At 36.6% G+C, this 25,466-nt stretch overlaps 3 protein-coding genes and 1 pseudogene across 4 annotated transcripts; 2 read left to right on the forward strand and 2 right to left on the reverse strand.

Moving 5' to 3' along the window:
• The first annotated feature begins 267 nt into the window (after positions 1-267).
• LOC110766834 (peroxidase 41 pseudogene) lies at positions 268-1,248 on the forward strand (annotated as a pseudogene).
• Positions 1,249-5,820: 4,572 nt separating this feature from the next.
• LOC110766849 (DNA glycosylase superfamily protein) lies at positions 5,821-8,563 on the reverse strand. 2 transcript variants are annotated; one of them, XM_021970248.2, is made up of 5 exons: positions 8,160-8,563; positions 7,542-7,742; positions 7,135-7,191; positions 6,838-7,054; positions 5,821-6,037 (listed from the first exon to the last, which is right to left on the reverse strand). In XM_021970248.2, exons 1-5 carry the CDS (start codon positions 8,538-8,540, stop codon positions 5,886-5,888), a joined length of 1,008 nt encoding a protein of 335 aa, XP_021825940.1. In that variant the 5' UTR covers positions 8,541-8,563; the 3' UTR covers positions 5,821-5,885. The 2 variants fall into 2 exon arrangements, with proteins under 2 accessions (XP_021825940.1, XP_088109167.1); XM_088253041.1 differs by lacking the exon at positions 5,821-6,037 and having other exon boundaries at positions 6,633-7,054; positions 8,160-8,560.
• A 3,915-nt stretch (positions 8,564-12,478) lies between these two features.
• On the reverse strand, positions 12,479-14,666 carry LOC110766905 (U-box domain-containing protein 38). The gene has a single exon (XM_021970314.2). It carries the CDS (start codon positions 14,378-14,380, stop codon positions 12,785-12,787), a length of 1,596 nt encoding a protein of 531 aa, XP_021826006.2. The 5' UTR covers positions 14,381-14,666; the 3' UTR covers positions 12,479-12,784.
• An 8,002-nt stretch (positions 14,667-22,668) lies between these two features.
• Positions 22,669-24,630, forward strand: LOC110766924 (S-adenosyl-L-methionine-dependent methyltransferases superfamily protein). The gene is made up of 7 exons (XM_021970343.2): positions 22,669-23,099; positions 23,211-23,406; positions 23,500-23,609; positions 23,712-23,790; positions 23,895-23,962; positions 24,222-24,288; positions 24,398-24,630. Exons 1-7 carry the CDS (start codon positions 22,887-22,889, stop codon positions 24,508-24,510), a joined length of 846 nt encoding a protein of 281 aa, XP_021826035.1. The 5' UTR covers positions 22,669-22,886; the 3' UTR covers positions 24,511-24,630.
• The last annotated feature ends 836 nt before the right edge of the window (positions 24,631-25,466 follow it).

The following is a 25,466-nucleotide window of genomic DNA, read 5'->3' on the forward strand; positions in this document are numbered from 1 at the left end:
AGTTGCTTTTTTCAGCTGTAGATACTTCTATTCAGTTACAATTACAGCTCAAAGTTGGTACTTGTTAGTCAGTTTTTTATCACACTTCATTAAAACAGTTTGTACTATATTTTGTATAAATACACACCCCTTCTTTTTCAGTACTCTTCAATCATTCAACAAAAGACATGCTTGGTTTCCTATAGCATTAATAACAAGACAAAGGAAGATCATTTCTTCCTCCTCCTCGTCATCATCATCTATCATCTCTCATCTCTTTCTCCAGCAATGGCTCTTCCAGTACTTCTTCTCCTTCTCTTCATCACAATCCCCTTCTCAGAATCCAAACTCTCCATGGAATACTACAAAAAAACATGCCCCGATTTGGAAAGCATTGTACGTGACACCGTGACCTTAAAACAAATGGCCAACCCCACCACCGCCGCCGGCACTCTCCGCCTCTTCTTCCACGACTGCATGGTCGAAGGCTGCGACGCCTCCATTCTCATCTCCTCCAACCACATCAACATCGCAGAGCGCGATGCCGACATCAACCATTCCCTCTCCGGGGACGCCTTGGAGGTCGTGGCACGTGCCAAGACTGCCCTCGAGCTCACCTGCCCCGGCATTGTCTCCTGCTCCGACATCCTCGCCCTAGCCACACGCAACCTCATCACCATGGTCGGCGGCCCGTTTTACAACGTTCGCTTGGGACGAAAAGACGGAAAGGTTTCTCAAGCTTCAAGAGTGGAAGCCAATCTCATCAGAAGCAACCGAACCATGGAGGACATCATCAACTACTTCACGGTTAAAGGCTTCACGATCGAAGAGATGGTGGCTTTGAGTGGTGGACACACAATTGGATTCTCCCATTGCAAAGAATTCGCGGACAGAATTTTCAATTACAACAGAACCACACCAACAGATCCTGAAATGTACCCAAAGTTTGCTGAAGGGCTGAAGAAAACTTGTACCAACTATCAAACAAACACCGCCATGTCTGCTTTCAATGACGTAATTACACCGGGGAAGTTTGATAATATGTATTATCTGAATCTAAAGAGAGGGTTGGGGCTGTTGTCTTCGGACCATGCACTTGTTAAGGATCCGAGGACGAGGCCGTTTGTGGACTTGTACGCTGCCGACCAGGCTGCTTTCTTCAAGGCTTTTGCTCATGCGATGGAGAAGCTTGCCCATCAGGGAGTTAAGACTGGCCGCAAGGGTGAGGTCAGGCACAAGTGTGATGCGTTCAACTTCATTCAGGCTTAGAAGAAGATTGTTGTCAGCCACGATTGAATTCACCAGGCAACAAGAGAGAGAGTTTTTTTATTTGTTTTTATTTATCATTTTACATATGATTCATTGTATCAAGATGATTATAATGATGATATATGCATGATTATATGATATTTGAGAAGTTTGCCATATTTATAATACAAATAATTTCATTGAAAGAAGTAAATGGTTAATTTCTTTTTAAAACTCAATTTTATTGTTTTTAAGAGTTGAGTCTCATTGAACTTAAAATTATTCTTAGAAATGATAAACTCCAAACATCCAAATTGTTAAATATGAACAACAATCTATTTTTTAAGGTGCTTAGATTCTTTAGTCAATAGACAGTTTGGAATTATACATGGTACCGTGCTTCTCATTTCACTTTAAATGCAATTCAGGCTAATTTTTCATTGTTAGAAAGAAAAAAAAAACATTGAAGTGGCACAAAATATTCATGTCCAATCGTAAAATGATTGTGAATGTTAGGTAGGATAATTAACGTCATCCCAGCTGCAGTCTTAGACTAACTGGATCGGGCCCATTTATATTTTTTATTTGTTTGTTTATTTTGTGGGGGTCAAACTTGTATTTGTTTGGTTTAGTCAATGGACTATATCAACGTCTCTACTTCTGTTCGTAAATAAAAACAATTTTTTTTATTTTATAAAAGAAGGTATAAGTTTTACTATTTTAAAAAGGGGTGGCACAAAGTTTGTATCACCAATTGGACCACCGCCGGCCACCACTCTCGGCCTACGACTCCACTTTGGACCAAGAGATATATAACCAACCAAGTTAGGCTTTACTTCTTGCTTATCTTGAGATGTTATTCTCAACATAAGCCCTATTCTTCAACATCAATTTAAATCATTTTTCTTTTTTTTTGCACAAATTATCATTTTATGTTATCAAATTAGAAAATAATTCTTCACTAATTAAAAATTTTCTTATTAAATTAAAAAAAAAAGTTGAAACTACATTATATAATTATTGTTCATTATTCTTTTCCCATATTCTTTTGTATTGCTATTTCGTTTTTTGTTTCCATTTTTTGTTTCCTTCTTTCTTAGTTTTCTTGGCCATTGATTTCATATCATCACCAGAACATATCCAATTTTCTTAGTTTATTTGAATTACATTAATTCTTTCTATGTTGCTTGGTTCAGCGTTTCCAAAACAAAATTCAAAATCACTCACTAAATCCAAAACCAAAATTAGCCTGATATGATATTCTTATTACTAAACTATAATATGACTTATACATGAGATGAGTGTATTAATTCACACGCGCTTATTCCATCATTCCTGCTCCATGTATTTAAATCCCATTTCATGTTGGTTTTGGTATTGGATCACATTCAGTACTCCACGTTATATGAACCATATCGTTGGCTATCTTTATTGTTGTTGATAGTTTGTAACGCAGAACAACTCATGTTGGGAATATTTGTAGTTAATTTCCTCCAATATTTAACTCAATATAAACGATTTTATGAAATTGTGAAATGAGAACCAATAATCTATTACTTAAGATCTTTGAACACTTTAGTCAATAAATCGTTTCATATCACCTTTAAATACAATTCATGTTAATTTTTTATTGTAAGAAAAAAATTGGAGAGACACAAAATATTCATGTCCAATGTTGTAAAATGAATGATTGTGATTGTTAGGTAGGATGTATTTCATAGCAGAAGTGTTTGAGAAAAATAACACAAGTTTTGGACATTGCATGCGTCAAATCCTGAGAATTAACTTCATCTCAACTAGACTAATGAGCATGCTATGAAAAATAAATAACTTTCTCCATGGATTGAATTCACCAGAGAAGAAGAGAAGATAGTTTTTATTTATTATTTTTACATAGAATTCAATGTATCATGATGATTATAATGAGGATATCTTCATGATTATATGATATTTGGGAAGTTTGCCATATTTATAATACAAATAATTTCATTGAAAGAAGGAAATGGCTAATTTCTTTTTAAAACTATAAGAGTTGACCCTAATAGAACTTAATATTCTTTTCCATTTATATAAATAGTTGTTTACATTCCAACATGCAAGTACTATTGTTAGCTGATTTTTCCTATAGTACAAATTAAAAACTCCAAAAGCTTAATGGATGTTTATCATATTTTGATTAGAGATTAGGCATGTTGACATTAATACTTGCATATTAGTTTAAAAGCTTATTCTTCTCAATTAAGAAAATTAATTGCTAACAACTCTGTCCGAAATTGCTCGCTGAAACCAAACATAGGTACTCTCTCACTCAGACTTTATTACTAGCTCTATAAATACGCGAATAGTTTTCATTTTAAATATATTTTGGTTATGGTTCTTTGAAACATCCATGCACAGTTAGTCTCTGTTTTGTGTGTAAACTCTCAGACTTTTCTCCGCTGAAAAAAGATTCTCATCAATTTCAGGTATTCTATCGCTTCAAACTCCATTACTATCTGTCTCCCTAAATTTTTTGAAGTCTCTATTTTCTTTTTATTTTGGTTGTCAGAAAATACCTCTACAAAGAAAGCTCTGTTTCATAGCAAATCTCTAACTATTTCTATCAAATTTTTTTTAAATTTGTTTCTGTATTTTCTTTCAGTATGTCGTATGATATTCCAACATTTGCGAATGGTGTCTTTGCGGTGATGACATGCAAACGCCTCTTGGTGAGAAAAGAACTTCTACTACAGGAAGTGCAGGTAGCCAAATTAGCTATGATCGAGGCGATAGTGAATGCTGTATTTTCAGCGGTGGGAACTAGAACGGTCCCTCCTGAGGTCGTTGCTCGTGCAGCAAGTGCAAGCCTGGCTTCTGAGGTGACGACCGGCAGTATTTCAAACTGGGAAATCTTGCCCCTAAACTCCTCATATTATGTGGCACAATCGAGCTCTACCCGGGTCACTTCAGAAGCTAGGCTTGACTTTGCAATTGTATCAAAGGGATTATTCCACCTGATTCAAACCACTATTTGCCACCTTTATTCTTCTTATTTTCATTGTTTAGACCGCAATTCATCTTGGGGATATTTTTAGTTTCCTCCAATATTTTACTCAATAAAAACAGAATAACAAATTGTTAAATAAGAACAATAATAATCTATTTTTTAAGGTGTTTAGATTCTTTAGTCAATAGAAAATTTGGAACTAGACATGATACCACACTTTTCATTTCACTTTAAATACAGTTCATATTAATTTTTCATTGTTAGAAATGAAAATAAAATAAAATTTGAAGCGACACAAAATATTCATGTATAATGTTGTAAAATGATTGTGAATGTTAGGTAGATGTATTTCATATCAAAAGTGTTTGAGAACATAACACAAGTTTTGGACCTGCCATGTCAAAGGCTGAGAATTAACTTCATCCCATCTGCAGTGAAATTCTATTGTGAGGGTGTCATATATGGACCCGTCATGTGGACCTTCATATTAATCATATGATCATTTTATTAAACTTAATTAAAATTACTATTCAAATGAATCATGTGGCTCATATAAAGTTACGCCCTCACCATAGAACGATGAGCTTGGGTTGAAAAAGAAAGAGATAACCCAATCTACAACTTTCTATTAAATGGATCGGGCCTATTTATATTTTTTATTTGTTTGGGTTTGTTTTTGGGTTCAAACTTTTATTTTTTTGGTTTAGTCAATGGACTATCTCAACGTCTCTACTTCTGTTCATTAAATAAAAACAACAAAATAAAATTTAGGTATAAGTCATATTATAATAAGGATATCCAACCAAGAGGACCAAATTCATTGGGTATGCTTAAATTAATAAAGGAAAAAGACAATTTTACTATTTTTAAAAGGGGTGGCACAAAGTTTGTATCACCACTCGTATGAAATTAGAAAATAAAAGATTTTCTTTTTAAACCCCGAATTTCTCTTTATTCACCCCAATACTTAAATCATTAAGTTGTAAGTTTTATTATTGTGTAAAAAGACAAAAAAGGCCATCCAACTTAATACTTAATCCTAGTACATCTATACACACACCCCACACACCACACACACCCCACCACTCTTCAAATTAAGTTTTAGAAAAATACAAACTCTTCTACATCTTATTGCTAGATTATTTTTCTCTTTTAAAGACGTAGAACATTGATGAGACTTAGATTTGGAGTTTGGGTGGATTTATATTCGATTTGAGTATGATTGATTGTATTTGTCCGTAATATTTGGTACCTCATTGTATTTGATTGTAAACAGATAGTCTCCTAAACGAGTCAAATGGTCTCAATACTTAGTTTAATGTTTCAGGAGGAGTTCATGTTGAATATCTTTTTTTCGAGTACTTGGAATGCATGGACACAACTGAATCCTTTTTTCTTTTTCTTTTTTTTCTATTCCATTCACATTTGTAGATGGCGTCACTTAATTTGGAGAATCTTGACACAACTGAATCCTTTTTTCTTTTTCTTTTTTTTCTGTTCCATTCACATGTGTAGATGGTGTCACTTAATTTGGAGAATCTTGCATTTCATTCCGGTTATTAGTGTCTTTCACATCTCAATCTTTCTCATGAAAGTGGTGTCGCAGTTTGAGTTGTTAACGACATGTTGTGGTTCTGAGATTCAAGCAAACTGAGCTATACAAAAGTAGGTCTCATACAGGAGGGATTAGTATTTGAAGACATAAAAGAACTGCACCAATATTGGTCAAAATCGAATAGCTTGGTCGACACTCGTAAAATGACATTTCCTCCTCTAAGTTATGGCGATGGTGAAGAATGTCCGCTTGATAATGAGGTGGTGATCCTGGGAAAGCAGACAATGGATAAGACTCTGAAATATCATCAAAAAATTAATTTAATTACTTACTATTTCTCATGCCCAGAACGTACTTCCTCATCTAAAGGTAGCTTGTGGGGTTTAAATAGAAAATCTCTTTTATTTCTTATTTTTTAGCTTGGGGTGTATTTAAGGATAGTTTGAGAAGATAGTGGGGTTTTCTTAGAAATTGTGAAAATTTAAATGAAAAGTTGGGGTGAACTAAGAGAAGTATGGGGTTTAAATAGAAAATCTCGAAAATAATTCTTCACTAAATAAAAAATTTATTATTAAAGTAAAAAAAAAATTGAAACTACAATATGTAATTATTGTTTATTATTATTTTCCCATATTCTTTTGTGCTGCTATTTCGTTTTTGTTTCCAATTTTTCTTTTTCTTTTTTCTTAGTTTTCTTAGCCATTGATTTCATATCATGACTAACATATCAATTTTTCTTAGTTTTTTTATTACATTAATTGTGGGCCTATTGGTGAGTGTTTCCAAAACAAAATTCAGAATCAATGATATCACTAACTTCAATTTTTCTTTTTCTTTTTTCTCATACTTTGCCTAATTTATCCATGTCAAACCCATTTCTTACTTTCATTTTCGAAATTCTTATGATTCACAAGTCAACTGACAAAATATGCGATTAACATGCACATTAACATCGTAAAAGACTGGATTTGATGGCCACATTGTCTCTTCCTAAGAAATTACAAGAAGGTTAAACTAAACTTTTTGTCCCTAGACGATGGTAAAACTCTGCAATTTACTATTTACTTACGGTAACGTAATAAAGGGCAGGAGTTATCATGGGATTCTTTTCCTTGCTGGTTACCTCCTTTCTTGATGCATTTGCGGCAGAGTTTACCATGTGTAAACAAGAGGCAGTTGAGATCAAATTTAAGTTCATTTGGGATCCGCTGGTTAAGATGAAGATATGTTTTGTTCCTGTCTGCTTCAACTGGCACCCAACCCATAGCCTTTGCAATCTCAAACACCTGCGTCAACAAATTTGAGTTTCTGAAAGATTGCATCGATGCACGATGATAAAAGGCATTTGAATCATCATACTACTCACATGTGTGTCCACAGGAAAATCGTCTTGCTGAAGTTGGAACATCAAAACACAAGCAACCTATATAAACACAAGTGTTAAAAAGCCATTGCAGAGAGTATATATGATGTATAGTTATCAACTCATACCATACAAGAACAACAACAAGAAGAAGAAGAAGAAGAAGATCATCGCGAACAAAGAAAGAAGGCAATGGTTTGTCCTCTCCATCAGCAAAATATATATAAAAAAATCAACCTCTCAAATTGACAATGTCTTCTTAAAATGTAACGTACTTGTTCATTAGTGTTTGATCAATGGAAAAAATAACTTAATATATGACTACGCAGTGATCAACTGATAAAACACTTCACTAAAACAAAACTCAATACTGAAAAAAATCAAAAGAAAGTAAAGTATATTCCTAATACCGTTTTGGGACCGATTCCTTTGTAATGAGAGAGCTCAGCCTTAATTTCATCAACAGACAAGTCTCGCAAGTACTCCAAGCACAACTTTTCCTTTTTCTCTAGCAAACACCTCAGTAGGTTCTTAATACACGAAGCTTTGGTCCGGGCTAAGCCTCCACATCTTATGGCATCCTCTATGCATGTCGACTCAGCAGCAAGAACCTTTCATTACAAAACCAAAAAACCAATGCAAGCAATGGAAAACATAAGTCTAAACCCAATTTACAAACGCAAAACCAATGCAGGCAATGGACATTGTAAGTTTCAGTGCAATTCACAAACACAAAACCAAAATTTCCCAACGTACTTTGCCAAAGAATAGAAACAATTTCAGCTGATAATAACCAACATACGTAGGTCCATAAATACTTCAAAGCACCAAAATTCATGAAGCTGAAATTAAAGAAATTATTTTTTTGGTCTCCAAACACCAATAAACCAAAAGAGACGGAAATTAACCAGAACAAACAGAACCCGCTCCAAAATCATGCAATCCGACCTTAAGATTCTAAATGCAATCATACCCACACAGCCAAAACAACCAAAAAGCTCAAAAACTGAAAAAAGCACAAAGCTTACATTTTCCCAAGTTGGAAAAGCGGACTTGAGACAAGCAAAAGCTTTTTGAGAATTGACTTCCGTGGTATTTTGAGACAGCAGAGTCCTCACTAAGCCATCTAAAACACTTTCTTTCAGATCGGACGGCTCTGAAATCCCGGTGCCATCGGCGTCCCGAGAAATCAGTCTCTGCTTTCGGTACTCGGCGAATTCTTTGGGGAAGCCATGGAAGGCCAAGAGGTCGTCTCGTACGGACAGGCATTCTTCTGGGGTGGGTCGAGAGTGATTCGGGTATGGGTCTTTTGTGGTCTCTTTCAAGCCATTGGAGGTTTTGGCTGATTTGGTTGCAGATTTTGGCTTCTGCTCAACCTCTGCCTGCTTTCTTTTGCCGCTTTTCGGCATTTTTGTTGCAGAAGCTCTCGGTCGTTGTTGTATGTGACATGGTGATCGGCGTTGCTGGGCCGTTGCGTTTTGTTCGGGCCCAAAAGTGATCTTGATGAATTGGGCCCAATCAAATCTATCCATTGGTTCGGTCCAGTAACTATTTTTTTTAGACAATTTCTCGATTTATTCGTTTAACCTTGTGGATGAGTAATTTTGTATGTTCCGGAGTCATCCTCATCGTCTATATATGGTTTAGTCTATGAATTCAATATTTGATTTAAAAATCTCAATATATTGTTAATTTATGAATTGAACACGTAAGTTTATTTTTCTTCAAACTCTGATCCTAAGACGGCTAAAAAGAACTCAAATAGTTACAACAAAAAAATATTACCACCAACATCCATGCATTGACTTGTAGCAGAGCAAAAAGGATCCATACACGTTCTTTTGACCCAAAAATATTCTCACCCCTTCTAGAAATATCATATTTTATCATTGCCTAGTTATAAGAAGAACTAAAAGAAGCTTCTTACGAATTGAAAGGAGAGGAAATATCGTGGCAAGTTTACTTTTTTGTTGTTTTGTTTATGTTTGGTAAAACAGTTGACAAAAAACGAGTTTGATTATGTGTTGGGGTGGAGAGAAACTCTTATGCAACAAGGATATCACTTTTTGTTATTCTCGGTCAATAATATAATGGCATATTGGATAATTTTTTCCCATGTCATTGTATTATTCGTCGGAAATAGCTAAACAGAGCTATCTCGTTACAAGATAGTTTTATGGGTTAAGGTGGGGGCAGCTAGTTATGGATTTATAGGTAGTAAGAGATAAAGTATCAAATCTGATTCTTTGACAAACATGTAGGGTTGGTTTAGTGGAAACCCAAAAGCTATTTTGCATTATTTTTGGTAATAATATATTGGATTTAGTGGGATAAACATGTTTAATGGCTAAGCAATCTACAAGGTGTGGGTGCTGGATAGCGCCAAATTATAAAAACGTTAAAACCCCAAAGGGGCAGGAAGGAAGTAGGCGTAAAGAGCACACCCGACCATGACAACGTTTTGCACACCAACCAAAAGATGTCAAAGACAAGAGGCCAAGAAAAAAAAATAAAAAAATACAATCAATCAAATTGCCTTCATATGAACATTGCAAGTTACAAGCACAAGCAACACCGCTGTGTGAGTTGGATTGAGTGACACATCTATCAACCTTTTGCCAATGACCAAATGCTACACTTACATCCCCTTCATCACCCAATACATTAAGTTATATTGATTTTGAGAGATACAAATTATTGCGCACAACAATTGTTTGCCAAGAACATTAAGGGGGAGAAAATCGCATATTTATATTCATAGTGTATGAGAATTAAATAATATAACATCAACAAATCATTTTTTTTTTTTAAATTCATAATATGTTGGAACTAAACAATAACGAATTATTACAACAAAATGAGAGTTCTCATAATCGAATGTTTCTCCAAATAGTTATTTTCAGTCGGAAATGTCCAACTAAAAATCGAGTTTTTTGTGTTAGCAACATAGAAAACCATAATACAGTGTAATCCCAAAAAATACTTTGTCATGTTTTGTTTTATTTATTTATATTAATTACGATGATGAAAATTCCAACAAACCTCAGCCATACTCCCTAAGGGCTCGTTTGGTACACATGACTGTCTTGGCATGGACTATGCTTAGGGACTGTCTTGGCTTGGCTTGGCTTGGTCTAAGTTGGATAACACTTATCCTGCGTTTGGTGTACGCGTGGACTAGGACTAGGACTATATTTTTTTTCTTTTCTTCAAAACTATCTATGTATATGTATATATGTATAAATACATGTATTATGTATGTGTACATATGTATTTTATAATATATGTGACATGTATGTGTATATACATGTATATGTGTATATACATGTATATATATATATATATATATATATATATATATATATATATGTATATTATAAATAATATGAACATATGTATGTATATATATATATATATATATATGTACACATACATGTATATATATTATAAAATACATATATATATATTTGTATGTATTATACTCATGTATATATGTATATTATATATATATATATATAATATATATACATACATTATACATATATAATATATGTGTATATAGGTGTATATATGTATATTATAATATATACATGGGTATAATACATACATACATATATATGTATATACATGTATATTACAATATATATAATACATATATAATGTATATGTGTGTATATGTGTGTATATGTATACTATAATACATACATGGGTATAATATATATACACATATATGTATATATATGTGTATATATATATATATGTATTATAATATATAATATATAATATATATTACATATATACACGTATGCTATTATTATAATATTAATATGTATATGTGTATATGGGTATATTATAATAATAATATACATGTATATATGTATATGTATATTATATATATTATATATGTATATATGTGTATGTATATATATACATATATACATATATGATATATACATATATACATATATGATATATTTATGTGTATATACATGTATATATGTACATTATAGTATATGTGTAAGTAAGTTTAATAATAATAATATATGTTATTAATTTTACAATATAATATATGCATTTTATACATTAGTGAGCATTGAGACTAGCTAATCCTCCATTTTCACATGAGATTAGTAGTCCCCTCCTAAGGAGGTGTTTTTGGGGGGCCCGGTATTAGCAATCCCATCTAAGACTAGGATTAGATAAAACAAACATGGTACTAAATTTAGTCCAAGCCAGTCCAAGCCAATCCTGTATACCAAACAAGCCCTAAAGGTACAACTAATCAAAGCTATACAAACGATCAAAGCAAGAAGCGTTACAATCCTCGTTTATATTGGCTTTGAGATGTGATGAAGTTTGAAATGACACAAGATATTCATTTAATATGTTGTAAAATACTTGTGATTGTTAGGCCGGATGTATATCTCATGGCAAAAGAGAAGAACAATCAATCACATGACAATTACATTTATTTCTTTCTTTTTACAATGAAAGAAAATCCAATGCATTTCCAAACATAATCCTAACTCATTAAAAAGAAGAGTATTGTTAAACGAACTCTAAAATTAATTTAGTACACCATAATACCAAATTATTTATTGAATTTACTATAATATGAAATGACCAAAAAATATATATTGAATTGTGAAACAAATGTAATTTTAATAAGCACACCATACTCACTGTATTTAACCCTAATCAAACAACTGAATCTGAGATTTGGTGTATTGGCTATTGAAAAAGAGGTGCAGTTTCCCTCAGATGTAGTTGATTTGCCCGACACCATTTTTTATATATAGGAAGATAATGTCCTATTGGGTCAATAAGTTTTGGTCGATTGCTAATAATATGAACAAGCTTGTGGTTAAAGATCTTAGATGGGTTCGATTGCAGATTGTAATTTAGACTAAATTGATCTATGTTTCTCATGTGCTCAATGTCCCAGCAAAAGCTATAAGGAAAATAAAATAAAAATAATTAAAGTATGTCTAAACACAATCATATATTCAATTTGGAGCGATAGAAACAAAATTTTAGAGTGTACTCAGTTAATTTTAGGATCGTTTAACAACACTAAAAAGAAGAATAACATTGGATATAAAATTAATACAAAATATATTTCCACTTTTCCACTTGGATACCATAGAATCCAAAGCAAATGAAATACAATATTCTTTCGGCACATTTGAGTAACTTTCCCAAATTGTCTTGGCTTCGTTTGCAACGCACCCAACCACAATTATCAACAAAGAACAGAAATGCCAAGACCCAAAAAGCAAAATTCCAAATCGTACTCATCCAATCAAATCTTTTTTAAGGCAATCTATGTGCACATTGCATTCCAAAATCCTTAAACCTACTTCCAGACAATAATTGACATTAAAAAACTCTTTCTTACAAAAAGCAAAAAGAAAAACAAAATTAAAGGAGACGACGACCATTTCCCACCAATAATTTACACCGCTAATAGGCCCCCGCCAATATCTAACCACATCGTCAAACTCAGTACCGAGTCACGACTCAACCTCATCGACTCACCAACAATTACACTTTTTCTTTTATTAGTATTTTTTCACCACTGGAAAATTAATTTACATCCTACACCTAGAAATACAAAACCCTTTTTTTTCCTAATAATTGAGAAAAAAAAAAACTAAAACGTGGTTGAGTTGGCAGCATACAAGTTCCTTCCCACACCAACTCGGTACCGAGTCGGCCCGAGTCCAACTCCAGCGCCTGATTCGAGCACCGAGTCCCAATTCGGCTCGTCCTCTCTCCCTCTCATCACCGTCAACAGCCTCTTCGCCTTCTCCCTCGCCCTCTCGCTCCCATTCTTCTCAATCTCCCCCAACACCTCCACCGCCTTCGCCTCCCTCGCCAGCCCTCGGAACCGCATCGACCCGTGACTCAGCGCGTAAAGCGCCGCAACACAGTTCTCCCGAGTCGACTCGGATTCCAATTCGTTCCTCCTCCTCAGCATCCCCACCACGCACTCCACCGCGTTGGCATCGAGCATGGCGGACCTCCCCTCGTTGCAGCTCGCTAGGTTGCAGAGAATCAGCAGAACTCGGCTCGCCGATGCTGGAGACTTGGCTAAGGCCAGCAGAGTGGGGATCGCGTTGGGTTGCTTGACGAGTTTGACTCGGTTGCTCTCCACCAGGGTCAAGTGGTAGAGCGCCAACGCCGAGTCGTGGCGTGTGCGCTCACTCTCCGCCCTAACGAGCGCGTGCATGAGCGGAGCCAGCGCACCGAGCACGCCGATTGCCATCTTGTTATCTTCTTCCAGCGCCAAGCTGAAGAGCGCCCCGGCTGCGTGCTCCTGTGATTCACTGGATCCGCCCTTCAACACATCGACCAAATGCGGGACGAATCCTGACCGTACGATCTTCACCTTGTTGGGCTTCTCCAGGGACAAATTGACAAGCGAAGCGAGTGCGTTTTGCTGCACGGTGCTGTATCGTGAGACGATTAGCGATTGGACGGCTGAGAGAAGCCGAGGGGTGCACAGCGAAACCCTGAGCTCCTCCTTCGTCTTCGTGAGTTTTCTGAGTAAAATTACTGCCTCCTCCTGCTCGATTACCTCGGAGCTTCTCAGCTTCATCATCAATTGTTCCTCTTCTTCGCATCCCGGTGACGAAGAATTAGGGTTTAGGGTTTCGTGCTCGGCAATGATTTCGGAGGACGAAGACGAGGAGTAACACGACGGCCGAGTTGCGAAGGGGAGAGGAGTGGGTGGACTCGCCGAGGGGATGACGACCGAATCTTCGGACGAGCTCGAATAGAAATGGTCGACTCGGCGGCCCAACTCGGTCGCCGCGTGAGTGAACATAATCGGCGGCTTCTCCGCCACTCCCTTCAGCAACTCTATCTCGGAAACCCTCATCCCTTGGTCTTCCCTATCGTCCGCAACTAACGTACGGACGGTCTTCTCCACGGAGACCAAATCCGGCGCTTGCGGGTATTCGGTGTTGTTGTGGTGGCACCAGTTCTGGATGGTGGACTTGATGGCCAGGTTTGAAATCATGGTGGAGAAATCGGGTCGGGACCCGTCTTCGAGCTTGGGGGAGAAGCCGAAGTCGCGGCAGACTTGGACGGAGAGGCGCTCGAAGGTCTGACCCGAAGAGACGACGACCGGGTCAGACATCAAGGACCCGGAAATGGGGCAGAGGAGCTCCTTCGGGGGCAGCCTGGAGCTGGAGTTGGAGCGGTAGAAGGAGATCTTCCACCTGTGCTTGCCATTACCGCCCATACCCAAAAGAGGAAGCTGTGGAGATGGAGCTCTGAGTTTCTTCTTCTTCTTCTTCAATTTTGGTTTTGGTTTGATGGGTTTTGGGGGATTGGGTTGTGGTGGTGTTTGGACATGAGGATGAGGTGCAGGTTTAGGGTATTGGACTTGAGGATTTGGAGAGTCAAAGAGAGGAGGACAACTTGAGATAGACTGATTTGGGAGCTTCTGGTTAAGCTGCTTTTCTGGGAAGTCTCAGCCTTCGAGAGAGTTACCAATCTTGGTCTATAAGCTGTGAGCTGTTTGTTTGACCAGTCATGGCAACTCTCTCCCTGTAGTAAAAACCCCATTTTACGGAGTAAAATTTTAATGTTTTTATATTTAATTTTTGGGGTGAAGGAAAAGTAAAATTATTGGGGTTTTCCTTTTTTCTTTTTTGTCTGTGGATGCATTTTGGTAATTTTATATTTTTTTTCTAAGAAAATTAAAGAAGAAAGTAAAATTTAAAAGAAAAAAGGAGAGAGATTAGATTGAACTAAATATATATTCCCCATGTATTTGACCTCATCCCATTGAAGTTTTTGAATACAAACTCTCTTAGAATTATAAAAACATGACATGAAACCAAAAAAACAAAAGAAAGAGATTGAACAAAAGAATTTCTACTCTGAAGAATAATTAATTAAATGGGTTGACATTGATGAGTGGATAGGACAAGAACAGCAGTTTACTCTAAAATCTGCACTCTATCTGTATTGGTCTAAACCAATAAAACACCATATATTTCTGTTAAACTGTCTTATTTAAGGGGATAAAAAAATTCCACTACTTAAAAAAATGTTTAGAGTAAATTAATCTGGTCAAGAGGTTCCTAATTGGCTAATTAATCCATGTCATTATTAGAAAAAAACAGAATGAATCTGGGAAATGCCTTAACATTTGAAGCACTGATATCACCTCCTCTTCCTCTGTCATCTCTCGTATAGTCATACATTAGAGATTTTGAAAGGGTCTTCCTCTTCTGGTAGCAGAGGCATCATCAGCTGTCTGTCACACTCACATGCCAGGCATTAGCTCTTACTGTATTTGTTTTTGCCTCGTGGTTAACTTATCACCAAGTCCCCACTCCCCAAGAACAGATGGAACAAAAAGTTGGAGATTTTGCGCAGCTGCACCCATCAAAATAACATCTTTCAGTGACCCAAAGGCCCATTTGTGAGAGAGAAAGAGTGGGAAGATGCCTAGATAGTAGATGTACATGTGTGATAGTGAAAGAAGACTTTTACTTTCTCATTTGTTTAAATCCCAGACTCCACACTCACTGAAACAAAAAAAGAAAAAGTAAAAAGAAAGACAAGTACTCTCTTCCAAGGCATATATGCTTTCAGTCTCAGAGAGAGACATGGTGCTCCCTGTCATCATCATGATGAGTTGGGAAGAAGAACCCAACTTGCAGTGGGCTTGAATATGTGAACCCAACTTAAGATTTTTGGGTCATTTGGGTTTGAAATGAATTGAATCAGCCATTTTTCTAAATGGACAAGAAACGGGTTGGATGGGCCCAATTTCAGATGGATAAATGGGTTAGTTTGTTCGTTGCTTCATGCCCTTACAAAGACACAGGGACTTTTTTCTTTGAAAAAAAATTGAGCTGATTTTGCGTATGCGTTTGCTCACTTTTGTCTATGCAAATAATTGCACTGCAGGGCTCAATCTTAATGTGAAAAAAAGTCTCCTGCTTTTGATATGGAAAGGTGAATTTGATCATAAAATTGTATGCGAGTGCAACTGTTGGTCTTTTTTCCTGTCAGGTATTCTTTTCGCCAAATGCCGCGATAGGCGTGCTCGGAAGAATATGGTAGCTGCTAGACCGACACCAATGCCCCGATCGTGTCTTCTTTTTTTTTTTGGCTCACGCAGATACTATTTCAATATTCAACAAAATTGAAAGTTGAATCAGGTTGACAAGAATCTAGTCCAACCCTGTATTGGGCTCAACCTCTGGATTCCTTTTGATTCATGGATCCTGCTTTATAGGCGTGCCACTGTTGGATATAAGACCAGTCCAACAGACCTGGTATGAGCGAGTGTGATGAGTGTTTTGTGAAGTTTGCGCCTTCTTTCTGGACCTCCGCTCAAGCCATTGTGCTCCAAGTGGGGTACTGGCCTGGATTAGTTCTTTTCTATGCCTCAGTTAAGAGGACTTCACCATTCTTTCTATCGTGTATACGTCGGCCCTGATTGGTGCGAGCAACACCTATCCAAGCAGGGGAAAAAGACAGAGTTCTCGGTCAGTAAACACCTTGTGCGGCTTACAAACCTAAATCTGAATTTTAAATATATTTATACATGAATTAAGCACGAATTCGGGCCCAACAATGTTATTTTCGGGCCCAACTGGGCCATATCCCTTAGACCTATGAGGCCTGATTCGGGCTAAAACATTTTATGATATTATAAGATATAAACGAGAAAATACTTAAATATTGCAAGTATAGAAACGAACGCTGATTCAAGCATAACAGGGTTCTTTGGATACGAGTTCCATCATTCTTATTCATCCAGTTCTTAAACCAACGACAGAAACAGTAAAGATCCATGCTCATTAGTTCCAACTATGAAATACATTATCATGGTGATCTAAGGTTTATGGCCGGCTAAATTATACAAATTCAAATTGAACATTTTCAGAAGTTAATCATACCATGAAGATGGTAGAGAAATAAAAAGATGAACACAGAGGTCGTCTGGCTATCCGAGCGAGTCGATTGGAATATCTTGAGTGCTGTTTTGAGTGTTTTACAAGACGTTGCGTCTGGTTTTTGGAGAGAGAGTCCCCTTCTTCCGTGCTGGGAGCTCTCTATTTATAGGAGCAGAAGAGGTCTCAAGTGATGATGACTGAGCAAGGATATTTGGCTGTTGTCCAAAGTCAGTTTGCTAACTTGACGTCCTGAATTGGTCCATAGCGGGGGAGATTGAATTTTTCTGACGAGAACCGCTGGTCCTTCGAAACAGTTCTCTGGTCTGAAGCATTTCGTACTTGGCGATTTGATGTGCAAGTTGGTTTCTTACTTGGCTTGGTGGCTTCCTTAGGAAGCTGGCTTTTCTTACTGGAAGGGGGAAAAGTCAAATCGTCATTAAATGTTGATGGTCCTTCTCCAACTTCGCATGGGTTTGGAACAGCTTCCGATTTCCCATTTTTCAGTGGTCCAATCGCTTTGGGCCCTCTGCTCTCGGGCTTCGTTTTTTTTGTCTTTGTGTTTATTTTAAACAAGAAAAAATCTTCTTGAAAAATTCAACCTGCAGACAACTATTGGGCTTGGGCCCTTGCCATGCTCCTTTTTGGGGAGGTAACCATTTTTGGTCCATTGACCAAAATTGGGTACAAATAGAAACCTAATTACAGTGCATGACTATTACTACTCAAGAAATTCTTCATCGAATACGACTCTACGAATATACGTATCAAGAGTTTGTAATGGCATTATCCGCGCCCGATATTTTGGACACGGTTGTTCAACGAGGGGATTTTTTTAGTAGTGAGTCGTTTCGTTTGGAGATGGATTTGATAAAAACATATCAAGTGCATTATGGCATTGTCTGGCACATATAGAAATACACGTATATGATGAGAATCATGAACATGTATTTCTACATGTTAATTAATTGACCTTTTTTTTTTTTTTTTTTTCATAAATGTTATTTAAAAATAACAATATTAGTACTTAAAATGCCTAAAACGTTGTGCCAAGTCCTTAGCCTTCCATGTGCTCAACAACCCACATGCAGAATTCAAACTGGATACCAATCTGGACAGACTTAAAGTGAAGGCATGCTTGGACTAAATCGTCTGCTATGTCAAGAACAAGAAAGAAAAAAAAGAAAGAACAAAACCAAGAATGGCATGCATTTCACCAAAGGACAAGAAACAGGGTTTCACAAAAATCTTGCAAAATATCTTCCCTAACATGCCTTGTCTTTTGTCCCCACATGATCATCAATCAAGCAAAACAGCACATTATGTAGGTCTTGACATGAGCTGTGTTCCAATGAAACAAGCATGTATCTCATGCCCAAAACCTGACTTTCTCAGCACAGAGAGAGAGAGAGAGAGAGTTAGAAAATTGCCCCCCCCCCCCCCCCCCCCCCCCCCCCTAATTTCAAAGTTCAAACTAGAGAACAGCTGGACGAAGTTAGCCAACATCATAAGAAATTTGTATGTGTGTGAGTGCATGCATTAGCTATCTTTTATTTTACAAATATGAAAATACATATATATTTTCAATCAGGTTCCTTATAATATTTATGTTAAGAAGTGGATTAGTCTGATGTAGATCCATGTTAATCCAAGCAAACCCAGCAGATTAAGATTCCATGAATGAGCCAAACCAAATTAACCAAACCCTAGCTGGCGGATACAGATGTACTATTTTGCAGGGCTTACAGCAGCAAGGCATTGAAGTTAGAGACTGAGAGAGAGAATGGAAGCAGCTCTTTCAGAACATGCATGATTGCGCATGTTTTCAAGAAAACAGAAAGAAAGAAAAACCCATTTATTACAAGACATGAGGATGCGACACTAGAATTTGCCTAAATAATAATATTGCATCATTACTTATAACAGCAGTATGCAAACAAATTCTTACAACAAAATATTCAGCCCAAGTGCCATGATCATCATGCTCTCATATGTTTGCACAGAAACACTAATTAGATATGTTGCTTAAAAAGAAAAGAACTTTACTTGAAAGCAGATAAAGATAATCAAAATGAAAAAAAGAAAAAAAGAAAAAAAAAACCTAAGTAGCCAAAAATTTCAGAAAGTAGGTATGTGGATTTGCTAGCTTTGAGGTAGCAAATAATCGGACCGAGATGCTTGATTCCCCTGGAGCCAGAGAGAGTTGGAGCCTTTTGCTGGAGGAAAAGACCCTTCTCTAGTGCTCACTCATACAAGTATTACTAGGGTTTCCATGATCTCATAAGAAGTAAAAGTAATGAAGCCTATGCCAGCTCCCTCCTTTTCTTCTTCTTCTGCTTCTGCTTCTGCTTCTTCTTGTGCTTCTGGTTGTGGTTGATCTTGAGCTGCTTCTTGCTTTGGAAGTAGAAGTACTCTTGGTGATGAGAGTTGAAGAAGAAGAAGAAGATGATGATGATGATGGTGGGGTTGGTGGATGATGATGATGATGATGATAAAGGAGGAGGGGGTGAGGGGGTAATGATGGAGGTGGAGAGTCAGAGGGAAGGCCAAGGAGGAAGGCATCATGATTGCTGTTTGGTTCGTCCGTTGAAACTTTGAACAAAAATCCAAGCTATTGTGTGTTATCATGAAGTCCTTGGTTTGTGGTAGCTTTTTCCATGCCTCTTCTCAAAGAAAAGATTTCTACATTTTCTATATGGAAAAAAGGAATCTGCTGCATCAATTGTTGGACCCCTTGGTTACTAAATCAACTTCCTCCAAACAGTACCTTTTCTAAATATCCCACTAATTATTCATTTATATTTTTTAGGCTCCACAAAACCATTACCATGACTTTTTTGTGTGTGGCAAAGTTAGGAAGGGAAGGGGACTCACACACGCGGGTATCACGAGACTCATCACTAAACCATTACCACGACTTCACTCAACATGTTTCTTTGTACCACATATATTTAACTATGATTAAATACTTCAGATTTCTAAATTAATCACAGAGTCACAATCTGAACAGAAAATCAAATGTGTGATTTGGAAGAAAGAACGTTAAAAAGGACTTGGGTCCTATTATTTTCCTTTATATTCTTTTAAGAGTATATTGAGACTCCAAATAAAACTTAGAAAGCTTAGGTGGAGAGAGTTTACATGTATAGCTTAAAATTTTCAAGTTTTTTTCTGTATACATGCTCTATTTTTTAATTGACTACAGTAAAAGGCTGTTTGTGACTGTTATCTATATGTAGAGTTTGATGAAACCCTCAAAGCTTTATCGGGTTTAGTTAAAGATGCAATTGGCAGGCCAACATATATAACCATTATATATATAATAAGAAATGAATTAAGAATGGCAGAGGAATCTAGAACTGATCAAGAATGACAGAGGTAGAGAATCAAATAATATGAGAGAGTACTTAGAGAGAGAGAGAGAGAGAGAGAGATGAGAGATTTGATATATAGAGGGAGAACTTGTGGCCTTGTGAGCTAGGATATAATGGCTGTCCTGCAAAAGCATTTTGGTAAGTGGACACAAACGTATGCTAGCAACAGTAGTCGATCTTCTTCCTGTCAAAAACAAAAGTGATCATTTTTTTTTTTCAAACTTTTAATTTTTATTGGAAGCTTGGAGATTGAAGCTGGGTAAAAAACAGTTCAATAGTGCTTCCAGAAAAGGGATAAGATTCCCAAAGAAGCATATTTTGAAGGTGTCACCTCAGCACTCTATCTATGCCTCTGCTCTGATCATATTGATACTCAAAGTACTCAATTAATCTTCTTTTTTTGAATTTAATATATTCTGGTGTGTGTAGTTTGCTGTGCAGATGAAAGGTGAAAAATCCCAAATCCTGAACCCTGAACTAGGCATGCAGGAATATTCAATCAATCCTAAGCATTACTATAGATATCAGAGATACTCTCTCTTTTCAAAATTTATGCTTAACATCATTCTCTTAGTTTGTCTAATTTGCATATAGCTCTCACTTCTGCAATAATTATAACAACTCCAGAGTGTTACTTCTAAACAATAATTAAATCCCACCATCTTGGTCTAATCTAACCCACCTAGCTAATATTAATTTATCTTGAAAATGCAAGAATTGGTGCCATGGTTGTAAAAGTGATTTTGGCCTTAGTGACAGTGCTGCTATCTTCCTTTCTTCCCAGATAGTGTTTGGGAAAATTGTAAAAAGCTAAGGCCTTGTTTGGTATCCTACTCAAAAAAGTAAATTCAAAAACTATGATTCCTTTTAAAAACATGAGTTTTCAAATAGTGATTTTAAGATATAAAAACTTGTTTGGTATTGAACTCCAAACTATTTTTAAGATCTAAAAAACTTGAAATTAAAATTAGACACCCTAGATTTCCAAATTGAAATTAACAAAAGAAAAGGAGAGAGAGAGAGAAACTATAAAATCTCACTCTTTTTGTTTTTAATAATGGGGGTGTTTTTGAGTTTTTTTAAAATGGGCATACCAAACGAGTTTTTGTGGCTTTAGACTTAATATATGTTTTTGAATTTATAAAATTGGATCATAGTAGGATACCAAACAAACCCTAAATAGCTTAAACAGATGATAAGAGGCATTTGATCTCCAAATAGTTAAAGTACTGTGAACCTGAGTAAAACTGATCTTAAATTCACATTTGCAAAATCAACTTATAAACCAACCAAACAGAGCTTTTAGGTTATAGTGTGAAGGACACAAATGGGGGGGGCCCTATAGTAGAAAACAATGACTTTATGTTTGACCCTGATAAAGTGGTGCACTTGAACCAGCCTTTTGTTCCACTTTGTAGGGTGTTGCAACCAATGTAGTCCGATGGAAAAGAGAACCCTAGCAAAAGAAAAGAAAAGAAAAGCAAACATTTTAGGAGACTCAAATAATCTTTTTAGCACCAAACAAAGTCCAAAACCAAAGATCAAAAGTTCACAGTATTTCATGTCTCACAAGTCTTTATCAGTGCTTGTTTGATAATTCACACCAAGCCATCCATCCATGTATCCAAAAAGAAGTTGTCACACCACTTTATGTTGTATTCCATTAACATACAAAGCATAGCTTAATTTCGATGATGTTTCTGGCTTAGTAATTTATAATAGATTTGGTTGACATTTAAAATCACGGGTCTACCAGGACAAAAGTTTTCCTATCCATGTGCTATGTGCCATGTGCCATTGCCCTCTCTCTCTATCTCTCTCTACATATCGCTTATCAAAAGAAGAGAGAGATATAAAGAGAGGGGCAATGACACAGTATAGGGAAGTTTTTCTCGTCTACCGGCAAATCTCTATGATTTCATCACAAGAAGGCAATTAGGTTAATTGTTTACCAACAAAAAGGAAAAAAAAAATTGAAAAAAGAAAAGGTGTGATGAGTGAGGCAGGACCTCCTATGACTCAACAGGAAGAAAAAAAAAAGTACTTGTTATTCTATCTTTCAATCTTTAACTACTATGACCTGTTTACCTCTGATCTGGATATCATCATTACATTGAGAAAGTGGGTTGACACCTCCCTTCTTGCAAAAGTATTATAAACAAGCAAACATGAAACTGACAAAACAGAGCATGCACATACACTTTCTATTTCACACTAATTACCTGTTCATAGTAGCTTTGGATGCAGGTGAAAAGAATTGAGAAGAGTCAAGGCCAAACCATACCGAAGTAAGCCCAAACATCTTGTTTCCTCAGCCCTAAATTTTTATTTATGGGCTTCAGAAACTTAAATAAATAAAGCCCAGATTCTGGTTTTGTAGAAAGAAGAGCCCACGTTCTTTTTTGTTCGAATAAGAGATGGAATTTGGTCACTCAGCAGCGGCGGAGAGCGCGCGAAGATGTTAGTTAGCCGTTGCGTGGTTCCATTCTCTCTGGGGACTTTCATCAAACACCTTCCCATATCAAAGCGAACGACTTTCTGTCCGTACAGAATCAGACCCAAAACCATAACCACCACCAGAATTCTCTGCTCCTCTTACTTTGAAACGTTAGATTCGCACCAGAAAGAGCAAATGCATCTCTACGTCGACACTCTTCTCGAATGGAACCAGGTATCTCTCTCTCTCGCTACACTTATCCTCTGTTTGGCTGCCGAGAATATGGTGGGAAAATTAAAAAGACTTGAAATAAGATTGCAATTGATGAAAATTTTGAAATTGCAGCGAATGAATTTGACCGCTGTTAAAGAGGTGAATGAGGTAATGGAGAGGCACATTGAGGACTCGCTTGCAATCATACCACCTATAAGAAATTCTTATCTTTCTCATTGTAGCCCTTCTTCGTCAAACAACCTCAGCCTTGTCGATGTGGGCAGCGGTGCGGGTCTTCCCGGATTGGTTCTAGCCATTGCTTGCCCAGGTAAGCAAATATTTTTGCTAAAGTTCAGATTTTTATATTTTTATAACATGTATATAAATAAAGCATATACCTTGTTGCTGTTTTGGTGGGTAGGTTGGGAAGTGACCCTCATGGAGTCTATGAATAAGCGATGCCTTTTTCTGGAGCATGTTGTCAGTCATATTGGTTTGTCAAATGTTCAAGTTGTAAGAGGAAGAGCAGAGGTATTGTTTTTTGTTCTTCTATAAACACTAAAGATATTGAGATACAAATTGGTTTCTACTGGATGTATCAAATTGAGTATTTGAAATTTTGTTATAGGACAGAATTTGGGGCAGGCTCTTTGTTTCAGGGAGAAATTTGATGTGGCAGTGGCCAGAGCTGTTGCAGAGATGAGAGTTTTAGGTAGGAATGAAAATCTCCTGTCTTGGTTTCATCTGTGTATTTTCAAAACTTCAAATTGGTTCATTACTGTGTTAGTTGCTGAGTCTTGTTACTTTGATGGTCAGCTGAATACTGTCTACCTCTTGTTTGCGTTGGCGGTTTGTTTGTAGCTGCAAAGGGCCATGATCCGGAGGTAACACATCAACCGGTTCTTTCTGAAATTGAGTTCAAAATGCCACAAAAAAAAAACTATAAACTAAACTAAACCTATCCATTGATACTAATAGCACTATGCTATATAAACTATTAACAATCTTGGGGTGTGTATATTCTTTCTAGGGACTTATGATGCCTTTTGGCAACATGATGGACTGTCCATCTTTTCTTTAGTGCAATGAATCTTTTTAGAAATGAACAATTAAGCACTCTGCATATTTCGTAAATTTGAACAGGAGGAAGTTAGGAATGCAGAAAAAGCAATTCAGATATTGGGTGCTTCCGTATTGCAACTGTGCCCAGGCATGTCATATTCTCTATTTGAAAATTTAACCAACCCATCATGTATATGGTTATGATCTACAGATACAACGACAACATGTTTACTAATGTAACCTCTATTTGTATCCAGTGGAATCGCACAGCCCGTATGGACAGAGAACTGCCATTGTATGTTTGAAAACGAGTCCTACCCCGAGGAAGTATCCTCGCGATCCAGGTACTCCAGAGAAAACACCACTGTAAATAATCAAGATACCCATTTCAAATGTTATATTTAGTAGGCATTCCTTTCCCATTCATCAGTTATTTATGTAACAACTTCTACTTTTGAAATGAAATGCTACAGTTTACAAGTTGCTGTCATTGTGTGTGGTGTAGATTGGTGTAGGCGTTTCTCCAAATAAGTTATTGTTGGATAAATCAAGAGAACTTTCATGATTTCGTTCTAGCTTTTGTAGAGCTAACACTTAAAACAGGTATTTAGATAAGTGAAAATTTTCTAGGAAAAGACTAAGGGGATGAGCCCATCTACTCATGAAGAGCTAGCAAGGGCGATCTGTTGCAATATAACAAGTAAAACTCTAAATACTCAATTAGAGCAGTAAAACTGGGGAAATCGACAATTAGTTTAATGTATTGTATCCAGAATGATGTTGTGTAGAAACCTGGATATCCATAACAGCAAGATTGACTGGTGCCCTGCTTAAAGAATGAAATTAGCAAGATTGCAGATTCAGGAAGAAAACAAATATATCTGATAAAAACAGGAAGATGAGAACTGAGCATGAACTGCTTTTCCACCATTAAACTACTGCTAACTGAGTCATTAAGGCACCTCATTTGGTGCCAAACTTACCTATATTTGTTGAATTGTCACCCCTCATCTTTTTTAGTCAATCTGTACTTCATGGGGGCCTCTCTGCTTTTTTCTCTCTATACAATCACAGACGTACGTACTTTAGTGTTATGTCTACCTTTGGCCAACACCGTCCATCCACCCCTTTTGATCTCAAACTTTGGGTATTTAAAGTCACTTTTTGTACTATATAAAATTAAGAGAGAGAAAAAGTTGAGCATTGGAAACCTTGGCTAAGCATGCACGTAATCAAAATTAAACTCGGGTTTTAACTTCTTATACAAGATTATCCAAGTACTAATTTCTTTATATTAATGATGATAATTATCTTTGAGAAAGTGTC

Source organism: Prunus avium, chromosome 5, assembly GCF_965620075.1.
Source record: "Prunus avium chromosome 5, drPruAviu1.hap1.1, whole genome shotgun sequence".
NCBI classification, from domain to species: Eukaryota; Viridiplantae; Streptophyta; class Magnoliopsida; order Rosales; family Rosaceae; genus Prunus; species Prunus avium.

What these genes read in the sequence shown, in the direction of transcription:
- LOC110766849 (XM_021970248.2), bottom strand. Translation starts at nt 8,540, where the DNA reads ATGCCGAAAAGCGGCAAAAGAAAGCAGGCAGAGGTTGAGCAGAAGCCA. An exon ending in ATTTTCCTGTGGACACACAT is followed by an intron (nt 7,055 to 7,134) that starts GTGAGTAGTATG and finishes TTGTTGACGCAG; the next exon opens with GTGTTTGAGATTGCAAAGGC. An exon ending in CTGCCCTTTATTACGTTACC is followed by an intron (nt 6,038 to 6,837) that starts GTAAGTAAATAG and finishes CTGCTTTCCCAG; the next exon opens with GATCACCACCTCATTATCAA.
- LOC110766905 (XM_021970314.2), bottom strand. Translation starts at nt 14,380, where the DNA reads ATGGGCGGTAATGGCAAGCACAGGTGGAAGATCTCCTTCTACCGCTCC.
- LOC110766924 (XM_021970343.2), top strand. Translation starts at nt 22,887, where the DNA reads ATGTTAGTTAGCCGTTGCGTGGTTCCATTCTCTCTGGGGACTTTCATC. An exon ending in TCTAGCCATTGCTTGCCCAG is followed by an intron (nt 23,407 to 23,499) that starts GTAAGCAAATAT and finishes TTTGGTGGGTAG; the next exon opens with GTTGGGAAGTGACCCTCATG. An exon ending in CAAAGGGCCATGATCCGGAG is followed by an intron (nt 23,963 to 24,221) that starts GTAACACATCAA and finishes AAATTTGAACAG; the next exon opens with GAGGAAGTTAGGAATGCAGA.